We start from the raw sequence: 21,101 nt of genomic DNA, 5'->3' as shown, positions 1-21,101 counted from the left end.
GGAGAAGAGAAAATTTCTAGGAGAAGAGGTTGGTTAACTATATCAAATGCAGTAGACAGGTTAAAAAGTATGAAGACTGAAAATAGTCCATCAACAGTTATCATTAAGAGATCATGAATAACTGAAGGGAGTAGTTTATTTTGAGGAGTAAGAGAAAATTTAAAGTGTAGGCAACGATAGACAATTTTTTTTTCAAGGAGTTTGGCTGATAAAGAGATAAGAGATATAGAACAAGAACTTGAGAGGATTGAGGTGGCAGGATCTAGTAAAGGCTCTTTTAAAGATGAGGAAGAAACATGGGAAAAAACAGCAAATTATGTAAAAGAGATGAGAGTGCAGCTTGAATGAATTATAGAGTTGAGATAGGAAAGGGAAAGAAGTTAAGCAAAACATGTATAATGATATGAGAAAGTATGGATAGATGGATGTCTATATGGGTATAAACAATGTGTTTAAGAGAAGTGAAGCATAGGGAGAAGTCAAAGTTTTTAGAAATAGAAAATATTTATGTGGGAAACTTATGGGAGTATAGGAAAGGTAGGAGTGGGATTAAGATTTGGGAAAGTAGAAGAAAAGACTTAACATGCTCAGAGGGGGAAAAGGAAAAGGGATTCTGGAGAATGTGGGAGTCTATCAACACATAAGTGCTAGGCCTAAGGTGCCAGGGCAACAAGAGGCCACTGACAAGTGACATTAGGTTTTAAATCTCAGATGGTTTGTTTCAGGCCTGTGAGGAAGACTTCTGTATGAAGGAGAAATCGATTCTATCTAACCACTCCTTCCCCCAGGAGTACCCTAAAAGGATTAAATTTCATATCTCTCCATACCATGTTCAGTAGATTTGTGTAATTTTATTCTTCCAATGCTAGTCACTTTTCCCAAATATCCCCATATGATTACTGATTCTTGAAATTCCTTTATCTAGCAAAAAATTCCCACCCCATCCTAAAACAATAAAAACTCATTCTACTTTTAATAGAAAAATGGGGTAAAATGACAATATATGAGGCTAGTATGCTGGTAAATGACTTCCAGTCAAAGTGCAATCAAGTAAGTAGAAACATTAATAATTCTATTAAACAATTCTATTTTGATAAGGAAGAAGGAACACATGGGGTGTCTGGCAAAAGTTCATAGTGACAGTGTAGCTCAGAGATTTAGAACAGGAAGGTACCTGAGTAGAAAAAGAATCTCAGTGCATAGGATTAAATGACTTGGCCAAAGTTAAAAAAGAGCAATTAGTTAGCTGGAGTTAATGACAAGGTTCTCAGATTCCCCTATGGACATGTGGGGAAGATGCTGGAAACCTATAGAGGAAGGATGAGATAGGAAGAAAGGACTAGTAAGTTGGAATACAAATTAACAAAGGCTCTGTCCATATTAAATTGGATACTGAACAATGAAAGTTGTACAGGAGTCTTTTTAAAAAAATCATATATTGCAAAAGTCTTGCTTAGAATGTTGTGTGAAGACCTATTTCTCAGGTAACAATAATTCCTGCTTTCCTTTCCTGGGGATTTATCATAATCTTAATATCATGAAAGAGCACTGAGTAGGAGTTAAAAAGGATTTGGGTTCTGTTCCTAGCTCTGCCACTTCCCGAGCATATGTAAGATCAAGGGACATCAGTATTATTACTTAATCTAACTATTTTGTTTTGCCAAAGTAGAAATAGCAAAGTTAAGGAATATGCCCAAGTTACAATGGTAATAAATAGCAAGACAATAACCAGTGCTCTGTACCTTATATTATATTTACTTTATGTCTAAGCCTCTATATACTCTTGTGAATCTAGAGTTAATAATAACATTTCTGCATTGGTGAAAGGAGAACCTATACCTACAACCTATACCTATATCTTTTTGAAGCACTGAATTATTATCGCTCTGCTTAGCATTTAAACTTGGACCCAACATTTAACATGATTACTTTATGGGTCTATAATCTCATTTATGAGATTTATGTAACCATTTTTCTAGTTTTAATGGTGAATTAACCAAATTTTGAGAGAACCAAGTAATAGATAAAATATCTTCAATTCTAAAACCTACCTGGTAGCACCCTGGAAGCAAATCCTTGCTGGCTGCTGGCAGTACAGCAAGAAGTTGTTCAAATGGCATGAAAGGTTTTCCTAATTCAAACTGAATTTTGAGTTCACTAATGTTGCGAATATCTGACAGATAAGGTGCATAATGGTAAGGGTAATACCTATAAAACAAAATTTGTTTAATGAGAAATCTTAAGAGACTGAATCAAGATAATACAACCTATTTTTAATAAAATTAAGTAGCATATGAATAATAATAAGTTTTAATTATTCTTTATCTTGGGAATCAGATACTAAGATTATATAAGTCTATAAAGAATAGGAAAAAGTAATTTTTTTAAATGAGAAAAAGCAATTTGAAGATTTCCTTTTCAGTATGGATTTTGGGGAGGCTCTGAAAGGCTAAAAAAAAAATCAGGACAATTACTTCCATACAAATGCATTTCTACAAAAGATGAAAATAAAACTTCAATTTTAATGAACTTCAAATTAATTTAATTTTCCTTTTTTAAAAAAATGTCTTGAATATAAAATAATATCCCCTATCTTTTGGGTCTTTGTAGATAGTTGCACAGAGCTCTCTGAAGTATCTGTTTTTCAACTAAATTTGCTTTTACATATTCCACTTGAAAAGGTACCACAAATAAAAATAAGAATTTATACAAAAGAAAATTCGGAACAGTAATTATCAAAAGAAAACATAATATAAAAATTCTGGCATCATGGAATTTTAACACAGAGAAGTTATTAGAGATCTATAACCATTTCATTTTCCAGACAAGGCAAAGGTCTTACCAACTCCAGGACTGAACTCCATGGTAGTAGTAGTGCAGAATCCACTGTATTGCCTGCACGTAACATTCAGCTTGGTCAGCAAGAAAGTCACTGGAAATGGAAAAGAGTTACATGGCTATTTCTCCCTTTCTCAAAGACTGCACAGTTTTTAGGCCTCCTGCAAGACTTCCAGAGAACTTTTAAGAACGTGTCTGCATGGCCCACCTTCATCCTCTGACATTGCTATAAGCTTAGTTTGACAAACTGGCAATTTTCTCGTACCTAGTTATCTGCATAGGTGTCTTATGGCCATCCTAGGACTGTAACAACCCACATTTTTACAACATTTTAAAATGGACATAATCCATTTCCTAACAAAACGTCTGTGGTAAATTATACTTATGGATCAGAGAGGAAACTTGGCCAACATCAGGAAATTAATGTTTGGAACTGTAAAACAATCTCAGATCTTTTGATTCTAGATCCAGAACTCATTCTACTATGCCATGCTGCTCCCTGAGGTCAGAAATCTGGCTTATTTGTTGAATTTTTTTTTTTGTAATTTGCCCCACACTTAGAACAGTACTCTGCATTCAACTGATGTTTAATACATATTTACTGAATTGAACTGACCAGTTAAGAAAAAAATTGATTACATTTAGCCTGTATTGTAAGCATGACAGTTTGACTATGATCATTAGGTTAGTCACAGTCAGTTACATATTAAAAAAACAACAAAAACATTGATGTCATAAAAGTCAAATTTGTAATTTAAGTCATTGTATTCTATTTTAAATTTGAGTACCAAACAAAATTGTTCCCAAATGAAGAAATCCTACTTTCAGCCTAGGAGGAAAGAAGAATGAATCCTTGGTGAGAGAGCTTAAACTATCAGTTATGTTACCTACATATTCTTCTCAAATTATTATAATCTAAAAATGATTTTCTCTCTACCCCTGCCTTCCTCAAAGATCAATTCCCATTACTCTGGGTTTTCTGTCTATAAAAGACAAAATAAAAAGAAAATTCTGAATTAAAATCAAAATTACTTTTTTTCTGTCATGCACATTAGTTCTACAGTACATCTGGCATGCATACAAGTCTTAAAGTCATGCTATGATTTCTTTTGGTGCAGGGAGAAGGAAGAATAGACAAGATCACAACACCTACCAACTTATACATGGAATTCTTGCACATAGATACTATGTCAAATGTAGCTTTTACATCTATTACTAGGGACCTTAATGCCTATCTCCTGCAAAGTCTTCATTGTGCAGATGAGGAACCTGAAAGCCAAAGAAGCTTGAGGAACCTTTCAGTGGACCCATGTCAAATCTGGAGGGACTAAAATGTGATTGGGAAATGCTTAACAAATAAAAATACAAAGCACATAATGCTAATTTGTGGTTTCCTGGGTCAAAATAAGGAGGCAAGAATCACTTTTATTTTAGTTTGAGATGTTAAGCTATGTAAGCATCAGAAGAGGGCTATGAAATCAGGTCACTCAAATTGAGAGCCAGAGCTTTTTCCCACTGTACCCCTAGACCAAGAATCAAAGATTGTAGTATTGATGATGGAATAAAGCACCAAATGGGTATCCCTTTCCTTCTATTTTCTCAAGGTCAATAATATTAAATTTTAATTCATATACTCCAATTTTTGGTGATGTATATACAGACTAAAGAAAGGACAAGAGCATATTCTCCTACAAAGAATTCTTAAGAAGTCTGCATTGGTGTATAGTTCCAAGATGGGCATAGGCAGCTATAAAACAAAATCATATTTTGGGGATATGCTGAAGCAAGGGTGACCTGAGATTATGACTAGACAAATCTTTGAGACTACTATAAAGTGTATTCCTTAAGGGGTGAATGCATGAAGAAATCAATGGTAGTAGGGTGCTTCAGTTATATTTTATCTATGAAACATTTGATGTGTAAGGATGGTAAATGGGAAGATGGATGGGTTGTAACAGAGGAGGTGATGTCACATGCCAAAATTATTAACTGCTACAGTTGTGAAACATATTAAAATTTAGGAGATTAAAACATTTTCTATAGAATTCCAAGCATTATAAATGTGCAGCTTTTGAAGGCATCCCAGCTTCTGTTCATGGAAACCATGAGAGGTACTTACTCTGAAACGATTTCTACCCCCATTTTTGTCATGTAATAAGTTCTTTTGTATTGTCTAAATTCTGTTTCAAAGAGATCATCATCTTCAGGTTCATCTTCTATGACACCTGAAACAAAGCCAGGAGAATGATGATATATATCAGCAATCAGCTCAAAAACTAGTTATAAAATTTCCCGACCTCCTCTAATATTTATTAAATCATCTACTTTGGATGCTCATACAAAAAAAGGTGAGAGATGTGCTCTGCAGAAATGGAGTATAAATATAAAGGATAAATTTTTGCTCACTCTTTGAAGTCATGACTTCTTCTTTAGTTTTGTCTAAAGCAGCCAAACACATAGAATTTTCCTGGCCCTAAAACACACACAAAAAAAGGAAACAAAAATAATAGAAGCGTATATTTCAAAGATTTTAATAAGAAAGAACAATAATGCTAAAAGTATATTAAATGGCATTTGAAAACCATATGGTATTTTCTATTAGTATAAAATGAAAGAGGCAGCTAGGTGGCTCAGTAGATTGAGAAGATGAGATTTGGATTAAAATCTGATCTCAGACACATTTCCTAGTGGTGTGACACTAGGCAAGTCACCTAGCTTCCATTGCCTAGCCCTTACTGCTGCTCTTCTGTCTTGGAACCAATACACAGTACATATATAAAAATATATGTAAAATGCATTGGTTTATCTATTATCAGTACTTAAATTACACAGACTGTGGTATAATAAATAACAGGAAAATTAAAAGAAAACTCAGGATTTCATAAATAAAGCCTTTAATTTTCAATTTTCCTTCTTTAACTGTTATTTTCACACATCCTTAATGGTGGTGTAGGGCCAGTGTTGATGCCTTCACCACTCCCTAATATTTTGTCTTCATCATTTAAAAACAAACATCAAATAAAAATGCAAACCAGAAAAGAAAACCTTTGCTTCAACAGCTATTTCTATACTAGCAAAGCAAGATGTATGATTAGTACACATTGTCAGTTCTGAAAAAAAAATACAACAAATTTGCAAAATTATGTTATCTTTGAAACTTGGCAAATATATAATGAACTGTATATATTGCAGGTTGATAAAAATATTCTAATCAGGGAATACACAGTAACTTTTGTAAGCCCTTGTTCCATTTTTGCTCCATCCCTAAAATACTTCATGAATAAACTCAACTTTCTCATGTTCTTCACTTACTGTAATCTGCTTTATTAATGATGAGGATGATGATCCTGATAGCTTACTATGTACTGGGCACTGTGTTAAACATGTTACCAAGAATAAATATTTTCCACTCTACTTCACTGATCTCAGCTCTACTAATCTCAAGATTCATGATGACAAGGCAAGAGGAGGGGGCAGTGAACCTAAGGGTCAATTCACCAGAAACTTCAGGGGCCTCAGTGCCCTCTGTGACATTGACAAAAGGAGAATAACAATAGTGTGTAGGTGTGGATGGGGCAAACTACAAGAGCAGATAGCTCTGAGGTACAAGCTATCAAAAATGTCAAGTTTTACTATGAAACAGTTTATTGTGGCAAAACAGTCAAATGCTGAAGGATACAAATTGTTTTGGGCTTGTTTGGTAACTAACAAGTTGTTGTTACTGTCATTAGCAGAAAGTGACTGATTAATTTGATAATATTATGGTGGCTGTTTTTATTCAGTACTTATCATTCCAAGGTAAAGATTACTCTCAAAGTAAAGGGCTTTGAAAATATTTTGTGGTGATACTTTTTTACAAATGGAAAAGAGAAACTTTATATATATATTTCTGAATAAAATAAATGTTTCATGAATATAACAATTGCTTATAACAAAATATATGACTAATATAAAAATATTAAGATTCTATTATAAATCTTAACTAGTTGATCACGTTAAAAAATACTAAATCCTGGATTACTGTTAATATAATCCTTTTCTCTCAATATCTGTAATATTGTGTGGCTAATAACAAGCCAGGCCTCTGTTTACTATCAAGTCTCTGAATTCTTTTTTACCTCCCTTATCTTTTCTTCTACCTTTCCTACTCAGTTGATACTATCTTCATAGTTTCCAATTTGTTTCTTATAAGTCTACTTTCTGCAATATATCACCACTGTTAACTTCTCTCCTTTTTAACTCTATCTTCTCTTTCCTCAATCTTCAATCTATTTGCTGCCTCCTGTCCACTTTCTTTCAGATAGTCAACTATCAGGATGGCCTACTTTTCCTTCTCTGCTCTTATTACCACTATCTCAAATACACACTCTCTTTTGAAGTCTGGTACAGAAAAAAGAGTGGGCTGAGCTGAAGAGCTATAGTCAATGTCACTATGTATTTTCAAGATGGCTACATGTAAAAAATTGAGTTGTGTAGTATAGACTCACTTAGGTTTTGTAAAGCTACATATATTATTTAAAGTGACATAATATCTACAAAGTGTTTTGTAAATCTCAGAGTGCTAGCTAGGTAGACTGAGATAGAGGGCCCCAAGGAGATGAAAATCCAATAGAATTTTCTCCTTAGATTGAGAAGAGAAGATGACATCAAAGTAGGGAAAGAGCAACAAACATTAAAGAGGCAACTCATCAATCAATTTTCTTAGGAACTGCTTTCCCAACCATAGGCATATAAGAGCAGTATATCACAAAGTTTCATGTTTAACTTTATTTCACTATGTACATGGAAATGTTCATCTTATTTGGCATTTAAGTTTATTATAAAAACAAGAACTGATGTAAAGGGCTGTTCTAGTATACCCTACTTTAAAAATATACTAAAATTAGAACATTCACCAAAGGGGTTCTGAATACAAGGTATGGGAAGAACAGACCCTGCCCTCAAGGGCTTATATTCTACTGGAGAGTAAGCAGGAGATCCATGTACACAAATGAGTGTGACATGTGATGGGGAGCAAAGACAAGAACAGACTGAATGCTCCATCAATATTTAATACTCTCAGTAGAAGATCATTATCTGAGTTCAGAAATGTAGAAAATATGAGATGATTATATGAATATGATCTGGGAACTGGAGGAAAGAAGCAAGATCAGAAGACTTGGGAGACAAATTATCTTAGCAGACCAGAAAGAATATAAAAAAGGCAAGGGATTTAAAAGGGAAAAAGGGACTTGAGTAATTTTTAAAATTCATTAATGGGAAGAAATGTAAAGGAAGAACTAAGACAATCCTAATAACCAGAAGGAAATGAGAATGAATTTTATAATTACAATTGAAAATTAAAAAAGATAACTTCTACTAGCCTTTAGTTTCTTTTGTTTGTAGTTCTTTGCTTCCTCTGCTGCGATACCTGCTGCTTCATTGAGGTATTTATTGCCGACTTTGCTTTCAAACCATTTCAAGTCAACAAAAACTTCACTGAAGTGTTCACGATCAAACTGTACAAAAAGATTTTAGTTTAACTTAAAATAACTAAGGTGGGGTGTGAGGGTGGGGGAATTCTAATGTGAAATGTCGCATATATTGTCAGACCCAGCCACTTTACCATTTGGGCCTTGCTATGTTTTTTGTTTTTTTGTTACAAGAAATTATTTAATTGAGAAAGTATATTGAGAAGTAACTTGAGGAAAAATAGTCACATTACCAGTAACTAGTAACTAGGGCTATTTTGCACACCTTATTATTCCTATTATTTGTTATTGAACAGAAGATTCCTTTGCTGATTTAATAAACAAACATAATTACTTACATCAGACAGTTTTATGAGATATTTCTCAAACCGAGGTAAGTTGAGATGGCCATTTTCATTAATATAACCTAAAGTTTAAAAAAAAATATTAAAATCCAAAGATATTTGTGTTTTTCAAAAATTCCCTAAAAATTATATATATAAAATGAGTAATGAATGGATCAAGGTTGGTATAGTGGAAAAAAACAGTGATTTTTTAGGGGGAGCCCTGGGCTTCATTTTTGGCTCTGCTGCTGCTGCTACTGTTACTTATGTGAAGGTTATTATTTTACTGTTTTGGGTTAAAAGTTTCAATTTTTCTTTTGTCTTTTTTTCTCCAGGATCTAACACAATGCTTGGCACAAGGGATATATTAACATTCAACTTATTAATTTTATAATGAAAATAATCAGTTTAGATCTATGCTATTACCTTAGTTTCTATGCATACATATGATATAATTGAGGGAAAAAATACAGGCCCATCTACTATCTAATCTACTAACTACAATCACTAATAATCCATCTATGTAAATAATAACAATATTAAGGTAGAACTAATATAAAACATTTAATTATTAAAATCTTAATTTACTGTGGCTGGCTACTGTCTTGGCTTCATCTCTGCTTGATCTACCTTTTTCTCTTTGTTGGCCCTTGGTTTCCAATGTTCCATTTCTTTTTCATTTCTGTAAAATCTTTGATCCATAATCGTATTGATTCATTGAGAAGGTCAGGATTTTTGCTGTATTTATGCTTAATTAAGTTAACAGTATAGCAATTTCTGTTAGTCCTCTTAACATGTGTTTCTTCAACTTTAAACAGCTAATATCAGGAATTATAGTAGCTATTGAAGAGGTCTTTTGACTTTATCTTCACTATTCATAAAGTGTTTATAGGCCTAAACAGTGTGCTGTGGAATCTGTGAACTCAGGATTTATTACCTGGACTAATAAGAAACCTGTCTTCTTTCCTGATCAGCCATTCACATAGCTACCTAATAAAACTGGTGCTATTTTTACTGTGTATGAAGGTTAAATTAATTTCAGTACAATTGTTAAAGATTTCTTACCACCAAGTTCTGGCAAGACAGTCATATATGTTCTATAAAGAAGAGGCAGTGCATCATGATTGATATGCAAATGAGGTAGATGAGGAATAAAATCATTGCCAACAAGAAATCCCATTAAAATCCAATCGTCTATTATCCTTTCAATGTCATATTTAAAGGAAATCTTGTCCTATTGTAAAATGGAGAAAAAAAATAAATACCATGAAATATTCTACACATGAGCTTTTTTAGCACCTGGCTAGTGTGATATTTACCTTTAATGCAGAAAACTCATAGTCAATATATTCTCTCATTAAAGACAAGTGTAGGAGGTGAAATGTTGTTTCTTCTGGTGCACATACCCTGAAAATTAGTCAGATATGTTAAATTACTGATCAAGAAGATAGTATGAATTTTATTCAAGTTATATAGTCATTATGATAAAGTGCTATTATAGATAAAAGCAAAATACATTTTACAATGGTAGAAATCAGAATGAAGCAAAAAAATATTGCTAGCAAATTGTGTTCTACAGTAGAAAAGCCTCAAAAAATAGGAATCCTTCTTACTTGAAAAAACCTTTTATTAAAAAATGATTCTTAAATGCTTGACTTAAGACAGAAACATTTTAGAAGCCTAACATCCCTAATTGGAATAATGATCTAGTCAAGGTTTATCAAATATCAACAAATGGAGGAAAAATGGTTAGGAACTCCTAAAGTTCCGAATCAGAGACAACAGTGCATTTCCTCCTTTTACCTCTCCTTATCCTCAAATGAAGGTTGTACATTTTTAGTCTAATAGAAAATTACCAATTTAACTCCAAAGTATGACAAAGGATTTGGGGCAGCTAGATGGTGCAGTAGACAGAGTACCAGGCCTGGAGTCAGGAAGACTCATCTTCCTGAATTAAAATCTGGCTTTAGACATTATTAGCTTTGTGACCCCCCCAGGGCAAGCCACCCTAAAACTGTAGACCTCAGTTTTCTCATCTGCAAAATGAGCTGGAAAAGGAAATGGCAAACCACTTTGTTAACTTTGCCAAGAAAACCTCAAATGAGGTCACAAAGAGATGGATACCAATGAAAAATGCCTCAACAACAAGTGATGAGGGAAGGAGAGAAAACTATGGTAAAGCTTTCCACTATAGCTTGGTGATCACCAGAAGTCTGAAAGCCAAGGAAGAGGTCAGTTCTATATTAGTAAAAAAGCTGCTAATTTTGATTTGTGTTAAAAGGGAGGAACATAAGAACTTATATACGGTGAAGCCTCATTAAAAAAGTTCCAATCATGGATCATTTATAATTATTCAAACAGAATGGAGGTTCATTATCTTTGCATTTGAATGATCTTTATATGCCTAGTACTTAAGAGGAGCTACAAAGACTATAGTAGAAGGTGTCTCTAATGTAAAAGAACTGATAATCTCACTGAGAAAAAAAAGCCTAAAAGATATGTAACAACTATAGAATGGCACAGTACAGTGTTTTTAAGCTAATTTCAGAGATGTCTTAACTCTTTTTTGGGATCTTCCTGGCAAAGATAGCAGAGTAGTTTGCCATTTCCTTCTCTAGAACATTTTATAGATGAGGAACTGAAGCAAATAGGGTATGGTGACTTGCCCAGGGTCACATAGTTTGTATGTGTCCGAGACCAGATTTGAACTCAGGAAGATGAGTATTCCTGACTTCAAGCCCAGCTTTATCCACTGTGCCCCCTACCTGCCCCAGATGTAAGTCACTAAAGCTGAAAACTGTACTAAGACTTTGGATATATGAACTGAATTCTTATTGGGGAAGGTAGTGGTGCTGGGTATGAGAACCAACAAGGGAAATAATAAGCCTTATTTTTCTTTTACCCTCTGAATAAATTAAATGATGACAATTTTTTATTTTGAACAGTACTGTCTTCTATGATTGCATAGCCCTAAGTTCCCAGGGCATATACTTTCCTAAGGCATGATTTACCTTTGTGTTTTTTTGCCACCAAATCGGACCTCCTCTCTCAAAAGAGAGAAATGTGACTCATGACTTGTTAATCCAAGCATAATCTGTGGGAAAAGGATTTAAGAGATGTTTCTATTCAATAGTTTATATCAGGCTCACTTTTTACTATGAACATTTATCTAAAAACATTTATGTACATATATTTTAGATTATGCATGGTGTTTATTAATGCATAAAATGTTATAAAGTAGCATCGCTATAGCCAGAGATTTTAAAAGGTATCTTTTTTGTATAATGTATGATGGCCACAAGAGGGATAAACTGATTTTTTTAGTTAATGTAAAAAGTCATTTATGTGATTAAGGCAACAATGTTCACATGAGACTTGGAAATCTATATAAGTTTGCTTTTTAGCTCCTTTACCTTCTATGGCTTTTCACATTGTTCAACATCTATGGCTAGAAAATAGTAAGGGAAGAGTAGAAAAGAGCAATAAAGGATTTCATCAGGTCTGTTCAGTCTTACCGGTAGATGTCAGATTTGAGATGCCCCAACTCTTTTTAATCAATACTAGGGATGTTTCTTTTAGGTACTAGGTTTTTCTCCCTTATTTATTTATTTCAAAACTTTGCTAGCTATCTAGCTGGAAGCACTAAACCCCCTGAATCCAATCCCTGGCTCTATACCTGTCATTCCTGATACCTAACTTCCCATCTCACTTTTGGTTAGTCTACCTAGCTTTTCCTGGGTGCTTTGCACCCTCTTTTCTTCTTCCTCTCTGCCAACCTAACCCTACACCAAAGGAAAGAGTAGGAAAAAAGAACTATCAAGTACAACAAACATATTCCCAATTACCCATAAAACGGGATGATAAAAGTAATAATAGCTTACATTTTTGGACCACTTTAAAGTGTTAAAAAATATTTTTCTCCCAAAAACCTTGTGAGGTAGATCATCCAAACTGTGGCTCAGACAGGTGAAGGGATTTGCTAGGGGGTGCCTGAGTGCACAGAACACCAGACCTGGAGTCAGGAAGACCCAAACTCAAAGGTAGCCTCACTCGATACTTGCTACTTGCTGCTGTGTGACCCTGTAAAGAACTGTAAAATGGGGATAAAAATAGCACCAATTTCTGAAGGGTTGCTTTGGGGATCGAATGAGATATTTGTAAAGTGCTCTGCAAACCTTAAAGTGCTATATAAATGCTATTATTACTACCAAGGCCCCATGTAAAGGAATCAAAGCCTGGCCTTGAACTCATCTTTAGATTCTAAGGTCACATGTCTTTACATGACACCATGATGATTCAAACTAGTTTATGATCTAAGTTCACAAGAAACTTCTTTCATTGTAGAAACTTCTATAATATGCAGAAGGGACTCTTCCAGAGCTTGTGATACCCACCCTAGGATTCTGAGGGACTTTATGACACTGGGAGAGGGAATTTTCAGCCCTGTGGTCCAATTATCACCTGCCTTTCCAGTCAAATTAAGAGCCACGAAGCTCATGGTTTTCAACCTGGATGATCAATGACTCATTAAGGTGGCTAAGAAGAACAGCAGTATCCTGGGAAAGTGGTTCCAAATTATCATTTCCTTTACTATTTATAGTATTTAGAGTACTTTATAAGTACCTGCTTGGGATTGCTTCCCAAGCACTCTATGATCCTGACTGAGTTGTGGTGGTTACAGTGAACAGGTCCAATGGAATACAAGTGCTGACAGGATCTATAATGCTAAAAACTCTTTGGGTAAGAAACTAGCAAAAGTCTGGGTCTGCTTTCCAAGGAACAGATTAACCAAGTATGGAGCAGTTCACCACCAGTTGTGTAGTCCCTTGGGGGGGAATGGGGATTAATTTTTTATCCATGGTAGCCCATGAAACAAAGAAAAACATAAAATGATCTTCAGTCTTGTGTAGGCCTCATCTAGTTCTTGATTGAGAAAGGAGAAAGCGCCAAAGACAACACACTCAGTTTTAAGATGGTCTATAAAGAACTATTAATTTAGTTCTAGATACTCTAAATGTAAGATATAGTGACCAATAAATGGATATATACCTGAAGGAACTGAATCATATCAATCTTGACTTTCTGGCTATAAATGTAACCAGAGGACAAAAGGAAGTTGGGGCTAAATGGAAAGATGGCTTACAGATTATAACTGGAGAGGGAAATAAAGGATCTGACAATATTTATCATTCTTCCTAATGCAACAAGAAACATCATTTTATGAGTCAGTTGGTCATCTTGTGTTGAAATGCTTCTGGGATTTGAAGAAAAAAATGAGTATAATTATACTTCTTCTCCAACATCTATTGTAGTAAATGAAGTGGTAGAGAAATTCTATTAAGAATTCAGTAAGAACTTTCCAATTAAATTAAGACATTTTAAGAGGAAGGATAGGTTGAGAAATGCAGAGTAAGGAATGAGAGGCCAAAGATGCGCAGACTACACAGAAATCTCCTGCCCAGAAATCATGAATATTTTCTTTAATAAAATATGGAATGGGAAGTAACATCACATCAGCCAAAAAGAAACATTCTATTTTAACAAAGTAGAAAATAAAGAGTATTGTGGTTACAGATGTAGGACTCACTCTTGAAATAGCTATGTAGTCAGACCATCAATTTGGTTAAAAAAAAAAAGGGGGGGGGGTCAAAAGTAATATAAAACTAGAGGAATGAAAATGAGAAAAAAATATGGCATACAATTAAACAAGATATAGATGCTAAAAATGCAAAATGGAAACTGGTAATGTTATGATTTTTAATCAGTCTGCTACAGCCTCAAAATAAATAAACTGAGGAACACCAATACTGTGTGATAAGGTTGCACACAGTACAAATAAGGAACTATGCAAAAGTAGTATAATGTTTTATTATTCATGTAAAAGGGGAAAATAACTAAGCATTTACTATGTACAAGGCATTGGAAATAAATATGGAAGTGAGAAAGCTCTTCAATAGAAAGAGACATCCTTCATGCAGTAAGAGAGAGCTAATTGATGGAAATCTTGTATGTCTTTCTTGTAAGGTCAAGAGCATTTGAGAAATGTCTCTCTGAAGTGAAATCATAGATGCAGTCACATGAAGCAGGCAGGCATGAATGAATTATGAGTCATATTGTTGGAATACTTACATTAATAAAGTCATAGATCCAATGGAGTATATGCAAGGCATTTTGTTACATGGCAGGAACACATAGAATAAAACAAAAGCTATCCTAGCCCTTTGAGCTAACATTCTAAGGTCAGACAGACACTATAGATTCTTGCTACCAAATCTCTTCTTCCTTCAATTAAGGAAAACCCAACTACTTTTCCTAGTATTTCAGCAATCCTTTCTTTTGGCAACTACATTCTTAGTGGGATCTCACCTATAAGCACTACCAAATTTATGTATATAAAACTTCTATTAATCACTTATACTATGATAATCATTAGGAGAGTGGTAAATTTCAGCATCATGAATATATTTACCAAGTCAGCATCTAAACCATAAAGACAATGTCTGATGTTTGGATCATGATCTGGCTTTCCTTTCTCGGATCGGATAAATTCCATGATTTTGTGCTCTCCTTCTCCTGGAGTCTGAATATAAAGCCAAAAACAAATGTGATAACATGCCATATTTTAGAAAATTACATTTAGAAAAATACTTCAGTCAAAAGACAAAATAACCTCATGGCCTGATAAGTAGATAGTAACTCCTTGCCATGACTTGTCTGAGGAAATCTTCATATTTACAAAATACTTCAGATGCTCATGTAATCTGGCCATGAATTCAGTCCCTGCAAAAAAAAAAAAGTTAAAACAAAAATCTTATCTAAGCATTGTTTATAGCCCCTTAGTGACAAAGTACAGAATATGGCAAGATGGCAATCATAAGTGATCAGCAAGGCCTCATGTATATAACGGAATACAGACTATGGTATACTTTTTCCCAGTAAACAGGCAAATGATTTGGTACAACCTTTGCCTGGTAAATGGTCCATCTCTTTATATCATCACTGAGAACAAGGTACACTAAGATTAAGTCACTGTAAAACAGGAAAGGTAAAAGATTTATGTCTTTTTCATGACCATAGGCACTGACTTGAATAATGGCTGAAGGGTAGGCCTCTTTTGGGACAACAGAATATAATTTTGCTAATCATAATTTTTGTATCGTTTCCTTCCAAGACAGATTGCATTTTTAAGAAAAGCAACTTCAAAAGTTGTAGAGAAACACTCTTATTATTGTCACCATTTCTCTTTGGATTTGTTTCAGTGAGAGTAGATCAGCGATTGCAAAGCTTTCAGAGATGGAGTTCCAGGCCCCTCCCTCTCCCCCTTTACTCCACATAGGGGAGGGAGAAAGCACTCCCACTGGGTTGCTGGGCAGAGGGGCAGGTGAGGTGAGGAATGTCCTCAAGTGAGAGTAGAAAGAGGGAGAGGAGTGACCTGAGTGCTCATCTTCTGGCCTGTGAGTCGCCCACCTTACCCACTGTGTGCTCCTATTGGCTGATGGGCAGAGGGGCAGGGAATGTGAAAAAAAATGTTATCAAACACAATGGGGGGTGGAGGAGGGAGCAGCTCTGGCAGGGGAGGAGGGGAGGGTGGCCACATGCCCACAGAGAGTGTTCTGCATGTCATCTTTGAAATTGTGAAGATTGGATTTGGTTCTCCCCTGATTGTAACAATGAAGGTAGTTAGCTCTTCCTTGATTGTAAAGATTAAATTGTAATTCCCTGTCTATTTTTAGATTTTAATCCCCAAAAATGTAAGCACAGAACTTAAAAATTGAGTATGGAGATCTACCCATTTTGGATTTTACCTCAAAAAGGTGTGAACACCCATTTCATACATTGAGTGGGAGGTCTGTGACCCACCTGTGAAAGAGTAGGCAGTCCCAGAGTGGAGCGTCAGCTGTGATTGGTAGACGTAAAATTTAGGGGCAGTGACACGAGAAAAAGGTCTTTAAAAGTGGAAACAGAGGACAGACACTAGGACTTGGAGTGAAGAGAGACTTGGAGTGAAGTTTGAAAGAGACACACTCTGAGTGGAGCCTGCTGGAGTTGATGGCTGATAACGAATCTTGCTGATTTTACTGACACATGGTGAGTGTAAAAGTTGACTTCCTTCTTTGGCCTGCTAGAGGAGTCAGCCTCCAGGGAAGGTCCATCGTCTTGAAACTCTTTTCCACTGGCTGGGGCCTTAGAATTTCTACCTGGCTGAGAGGAAGCTGGCTCTCTCCTCCCCCTTTTCTCTCTTCCCTAATATCTTCCCTCTATTTTAAATAAACTACCATAAATTCCATTTGACTTTAGTAATTTATTTTTGGGATTTAGAAATTAAATCCCTGGTGACCAAATAAATATTCAGTCCAACCATAAATTTAACAAAATCCATGCCATATCTTTGCCATCATTGTAGTAGAGGAAGGTGACACTCAATTATAAAGAATCAGATACAAATGTGAATTATGTGTGCAAATAATAGATTTAGTAATTTGATAATTTAAGGCTCTTACTTAGGAAATTGATCTCACATAATACTTGATGAAACTGGAAAAATACAACAAATTGAACCCTATGTCCAGGATGTAACAACTGAAAAATTAAATCTTTTTTAAATACTTGGCAATGAACATTTTAAACTTCCTCAAAAATTTCTAAATATATTTACCTGGTGTAATACAATTGGAGTCAAATCTTGCTTCTGAGGGAAGAATTTCTCCCTTTTCTAATGCTTTTTTGATTTTGTCTTCAGCCTCCTTTGCAGCCCTTAAAAGTTAAGGGGAAAAGTGTTTTAAATATCCTGAGAAATAAGAATAATGGGCACTACTCAAAGTTTAATTAAGAAAATATAAATTTTTTTTCTTCCTGAACACCTAGAATAATATTTACTCTTCTACACTTTAATTCTATGATTTTGACATTTTAAAAGTTAAAAATTTGTATCTCTTGAAAAACATTTTAAAGTGAAAAAACAAAACAAAACTAAAAGATTTACTTTTTTTGATGGAACACAGGTAAAACAGTTTGAATACCTCATACGAAGATAATTGAGATGTAACATTGTAAATAACCTATTCACTCCACAGCATCACAATCATACTTTAAACGAACCTCTAGAACTCCAGAAAATATCATTCGAGGCTCTTCAAAACTCCACTAAGACTTTGTGATAGCCTATGCTAATGTATTAGAAGACAAGTGTTTTGATAGATTTCTAATAATGGCAAAATATGATTTAAAGAATTTTCTCTTGTCTATCATTTCCTTTTACAAATCTATTAAAAAATAAAAATCTAAAATACTTACTTCTGTTATCAAGATAATCTTTTGTTCCCTTGAAATATTAAAATCACATGAACCCAGAAGACCTTTTAGAAAGAACTCTCTAGGACTTGTTTGTACAACTTGTTTATTCCTTAGTACCTAGACCTCTATGTGATAAAGGACATTTACTTAGCTAGTCTCACTAGGCTTCAAATGAAAACTAAACCACCAGTATGGGGAAATATAATTAGATCTTTTTAAAAATCATCTAACCATATCATTTTGGGAACATCTCTAGAGCATAGAGAGCAAGTACCATATGGCAGAGTATGGTATAGAAGATAGAGCAATTGTGGTACATTAGTTCTATAATCATGGGCTAGTCATTTAATTTTTCTGAGCCTCAGATCATGCTAGACTATGCTATGAATTATAGAAAGGTTGTGATGTGGTTGTGGGAAGAAGTTTCCATACCAACAAAACCCTGAATTCTTAATGTAATAAAATTTTTCCTTAAAATTTATTAATATATTTTATTTCCAGGTATGTCAGCTCTTCTTTTGCCTTCCCATATCATAGGATTCATCTGGCAAACAGATATGTATATAGATTATGTCTTTCATGTTTCCATTTTTATAGTTCATTCTCTGGAGGTGAACCTTTATAAGTTTTTAAAATATTAAACCTATAGCTGCATATTACATTATCTTGGTTCTACTTGTTTCACTCTTCATGATTTCATGCAGTTCTTTCCAAATTTTTTATTAAATTAGTCTGCTCCTTATTTATTGCAGAATTTCATCAAAATCATATATCATAATTTGTTTGGCCATTTCTCAGTTAATGGATATCTTGATTTCCAGTTCTGTGCCACCAAAAGGAAAGCTACTACAAATACTTTGGAATGTAAAAAATTATTTTCCTTTTCCCTTAATTTCCTTAGGAAACAGACTCAGAAATGGTATTGCTAGGTATACAGAATTTTATAACTCTATGGGCAGAATTTCAAATTGCTTTCCAAAATGGTTGGATTAGTTTACAGTTTTACAACAGTATATTAGTGTCCCTGTTTTCCTACCCTCCCTCTAACATTTTTCATTTTGCCCTTTTTTTTATTTTAGTTAATATGATGGTGTGAGATGGTACCTTAGAATTGTTTTGGTTTTCATTTCTCCAATCAGTAGTGATTTAGAGTATTTTTTAAACATACCTACATATGGTTTGATTTCTTCATCAGAAAATTGTTTGTATCTTTTGTCCATTTATCAAGTGAGGAATGGCTTGTATTCTTATAAATCTGACTACATTTTCTATATAATTTAGAGATGAGACATCTAATCCAAGTTTATCTATGAAAATTTTCTGCTTTTTTGACATTTGTTTCATTTGTACAAAACTTTTTTAATGTACTTGAAATTATCCATTTTACATTTCATGATGCTCTCTTTCTCTTGCTAATTTATAAATTCCTCTCCTATCCATAAATCTGACAGGTAATATATTTCCTGTTCTTTTAATTTGCATCTCCTTTTATGTCTAGATCATGTATCCATTTTGATCTTATCTTAGTGAATATTGTAAGATATTGATTTACACTTAAGTTTTTGTCACGCTATTTTCCAGTTGCCTCAGCAATACCCTAGATCTATAATTTTGTCAAATACAAAATTATTATAATCTTTTACTTCTGTTTGTTGTATGTCAGTTCTCTTCCAATCATCTATCTTTTTATTTCTTAGCCAAGTGCCAGATAGTTTGGGTAATCACTGCTTTATGATACAGTTGAAAATGTAGTACTTACTAGACCTCCTTCCTTATTATTTCAAAAAATTAATTCTTTTGATATATATATTTTTAAACCTTTACCTTTTATTGGCTCCAAGGCAGAAGAGTGGTAAGGGCTAGGCAATGTGGGGTTAAGTGACTTGCCCAGGATCACACAGCTGGGAAGTGTCTGAGGCCAAATTTGAACCTAGGACCTCCTGTCTCTAGGCTTGATTCTCAATCCACTGAGCTACCCAGCTGCCCCTCTTTTGATATTCTTGATTTTTTTCCTTCCAAATTAATTTTGCTATTATTTTTTTTCTAGCTCAAATGATAATTTTTTAGGTTGGGATAGCATTGAATAAGTAGATTAGTTTAGATAGGATTATTATATAGGCTCTGCCCAAACATGAACAAGTACCATTTCTCCAATTAATAGATCTGACTTTATTTCTGTAAAAAGTGTTTTATAATTGTGTTTGTGTAGGTATTTTATTTTGTGATTATTTAAAATGGAGTATTTCTGTCTCCTTGCAGGACTTTGTTTGTAATATGTTCTGATGATTTATGTGAGATTATTTAAGATCCTGCTACTTTATTAAAATTACTGAGTTTCGACTAACTTTTTAGTTGAATCTCTAGGATTTCCTACATATATTAATTCCATCTGTAAAATGAGATAGTTTTCCTTGCTCTTTGCCCATTCTGATGTCTTCAATTTCTTTTCCTTCTCTTATTGCTATTGCTAGTATTTCTAATACTATATTAAATAGTATTAGTGATAATAGGCATCCTTGTTTCACTTCTAATCTTATTAAGAAGTCATCTAGCTTATACCTGTTATAAATAATATTTTCTAATGTTTTTTGTTAGATGCTTTGTATCACTTTGATATATTGATATAGCAAATGCATTAAGTAGCAAAAACTTAATAGTGAACTTAGTCAAAGTTCTACTGCTTTAATTCAGGTACTCCTCTCCTTGCGATCAATGACTAAATAAAAAGTAAACATATCTTTGCTCTAATTCCTAATCCTAATTTCTTATAAGCTATGAGGACCATCTGTTTAAATGCTGACTAAATAAAATATATGTTTTGGAATAATTTTCAATCAATTCAATTTCAAGATGCACTTACACTGAATATGCCATGTTATTTAAGTCTTACATGGTAGCTTTCTTACAGCGAGTTTCAACTGAGAAACGAAATTGGCAAATAGTGGTGAACATACTACTTATGGCAACATTCCCCAAAGATTTAAATTACATTACTATTTAAAATCTATAAACAGATTCCATTTTAAGATATCATGCATCAAATCAAGATTAATTAAAATCTAACCAAAAAATGTATGGTTGCCCTTCATTAAAGATAACATTCCAAGGGCTGTCAGAGAAAACAACTACTTCATGCTGCTAATATCTTCTATAATGATACCATCATATAATATAC

General features: G+C 34.0%; 1 protein-coding gene across 7 annotated transcripts in view; it reads right to left on the bottom strand.

The window, feature by feature from the left end:
• The window catches only part of XRN1 (5'-3' exoribonuclease 1), a 94,570-nt gene that overhangs the window by 57,826 nt on the left and 15,643 nt on the right, over positions 1 to 21,101 (bottom strand). For 6 of the 7 annotated variants that reach the window (XM_056808651.1, XM_056808653.1, XM_007502100.3 and 3 more), the window contains exons 3-14: positions 17,289 to 17,386; positions 15,303 to 15,412; positions 15,102 to 15,212; positions 11,644 to 11,726; positions 9,952 to 10,039; positions 9,698 to 9,866; positions 8,648 to 8,715; positions 8,202 to 8,336; positions 5,245 to 5,311; positions 4,958 to 5,063; positions 2,843 to 2,932; positions 2,052 to 2,208 (exon numbers count right to left, since the gene is read on the bottom strand). In XM_056808651.1, the coding sequence (XP_056664629.1) occupies positions 2,052 to 2,208; positions 2,843 to 2,932; positions 4,958 to 5,063; positions 5,245 to 5,311; positions 8,202 to 8,336; positions 8,648 to 8,715; positions 9,698 to 9,866; positions 9,952 to 10,039; positions 11,644 to 11,726; positions 15,102 to 15,212; positions 15,303 to 15,412; positions 17,289 to 17,386 (1,282 nt within the window). Of the gene's footprint in view, positions 1 to 2,051; positions 2,209 to 2,842; positions 2,933 to 4,957; positions 5,064 to 5,244; positions 5,312 to 8,201; positions 8,337 to 8,647; positions 8,716 to 9,697; positions 9,867 to 9,951; positions 10,040 to 10,488; positions 11,600 to 11,643; positions 11,727 to 15,101; positions 15,213 to 15,302; positions 15,413 to 17,288; positions 17,387 to 21,101 lie in introns of those variants that run through there. The other variant, XM_056808654.1, reaches the window with a different exon arrangement.

Source organism: Monodelphis domestica, chromosome 8 (genome assembly GCF_027887165.1).
Source record: "Monodelphis domestica isolate mMonDom1 chromosome 8, mMonDom1.pri, whole genome shotgun sequence".
NCBI classification, from domain to species: Eukaryota; Metazoa; Chordata; class Mammalia; order Didelphimorphia; family Didelphidae; genus Monodelphis; species Monodelphis domestica.
The sequence above is the reverse complement of the archived record's forward strand: the minus strand, read 5'-3'. Positions and strand labels throughout refer to the sequence as shown.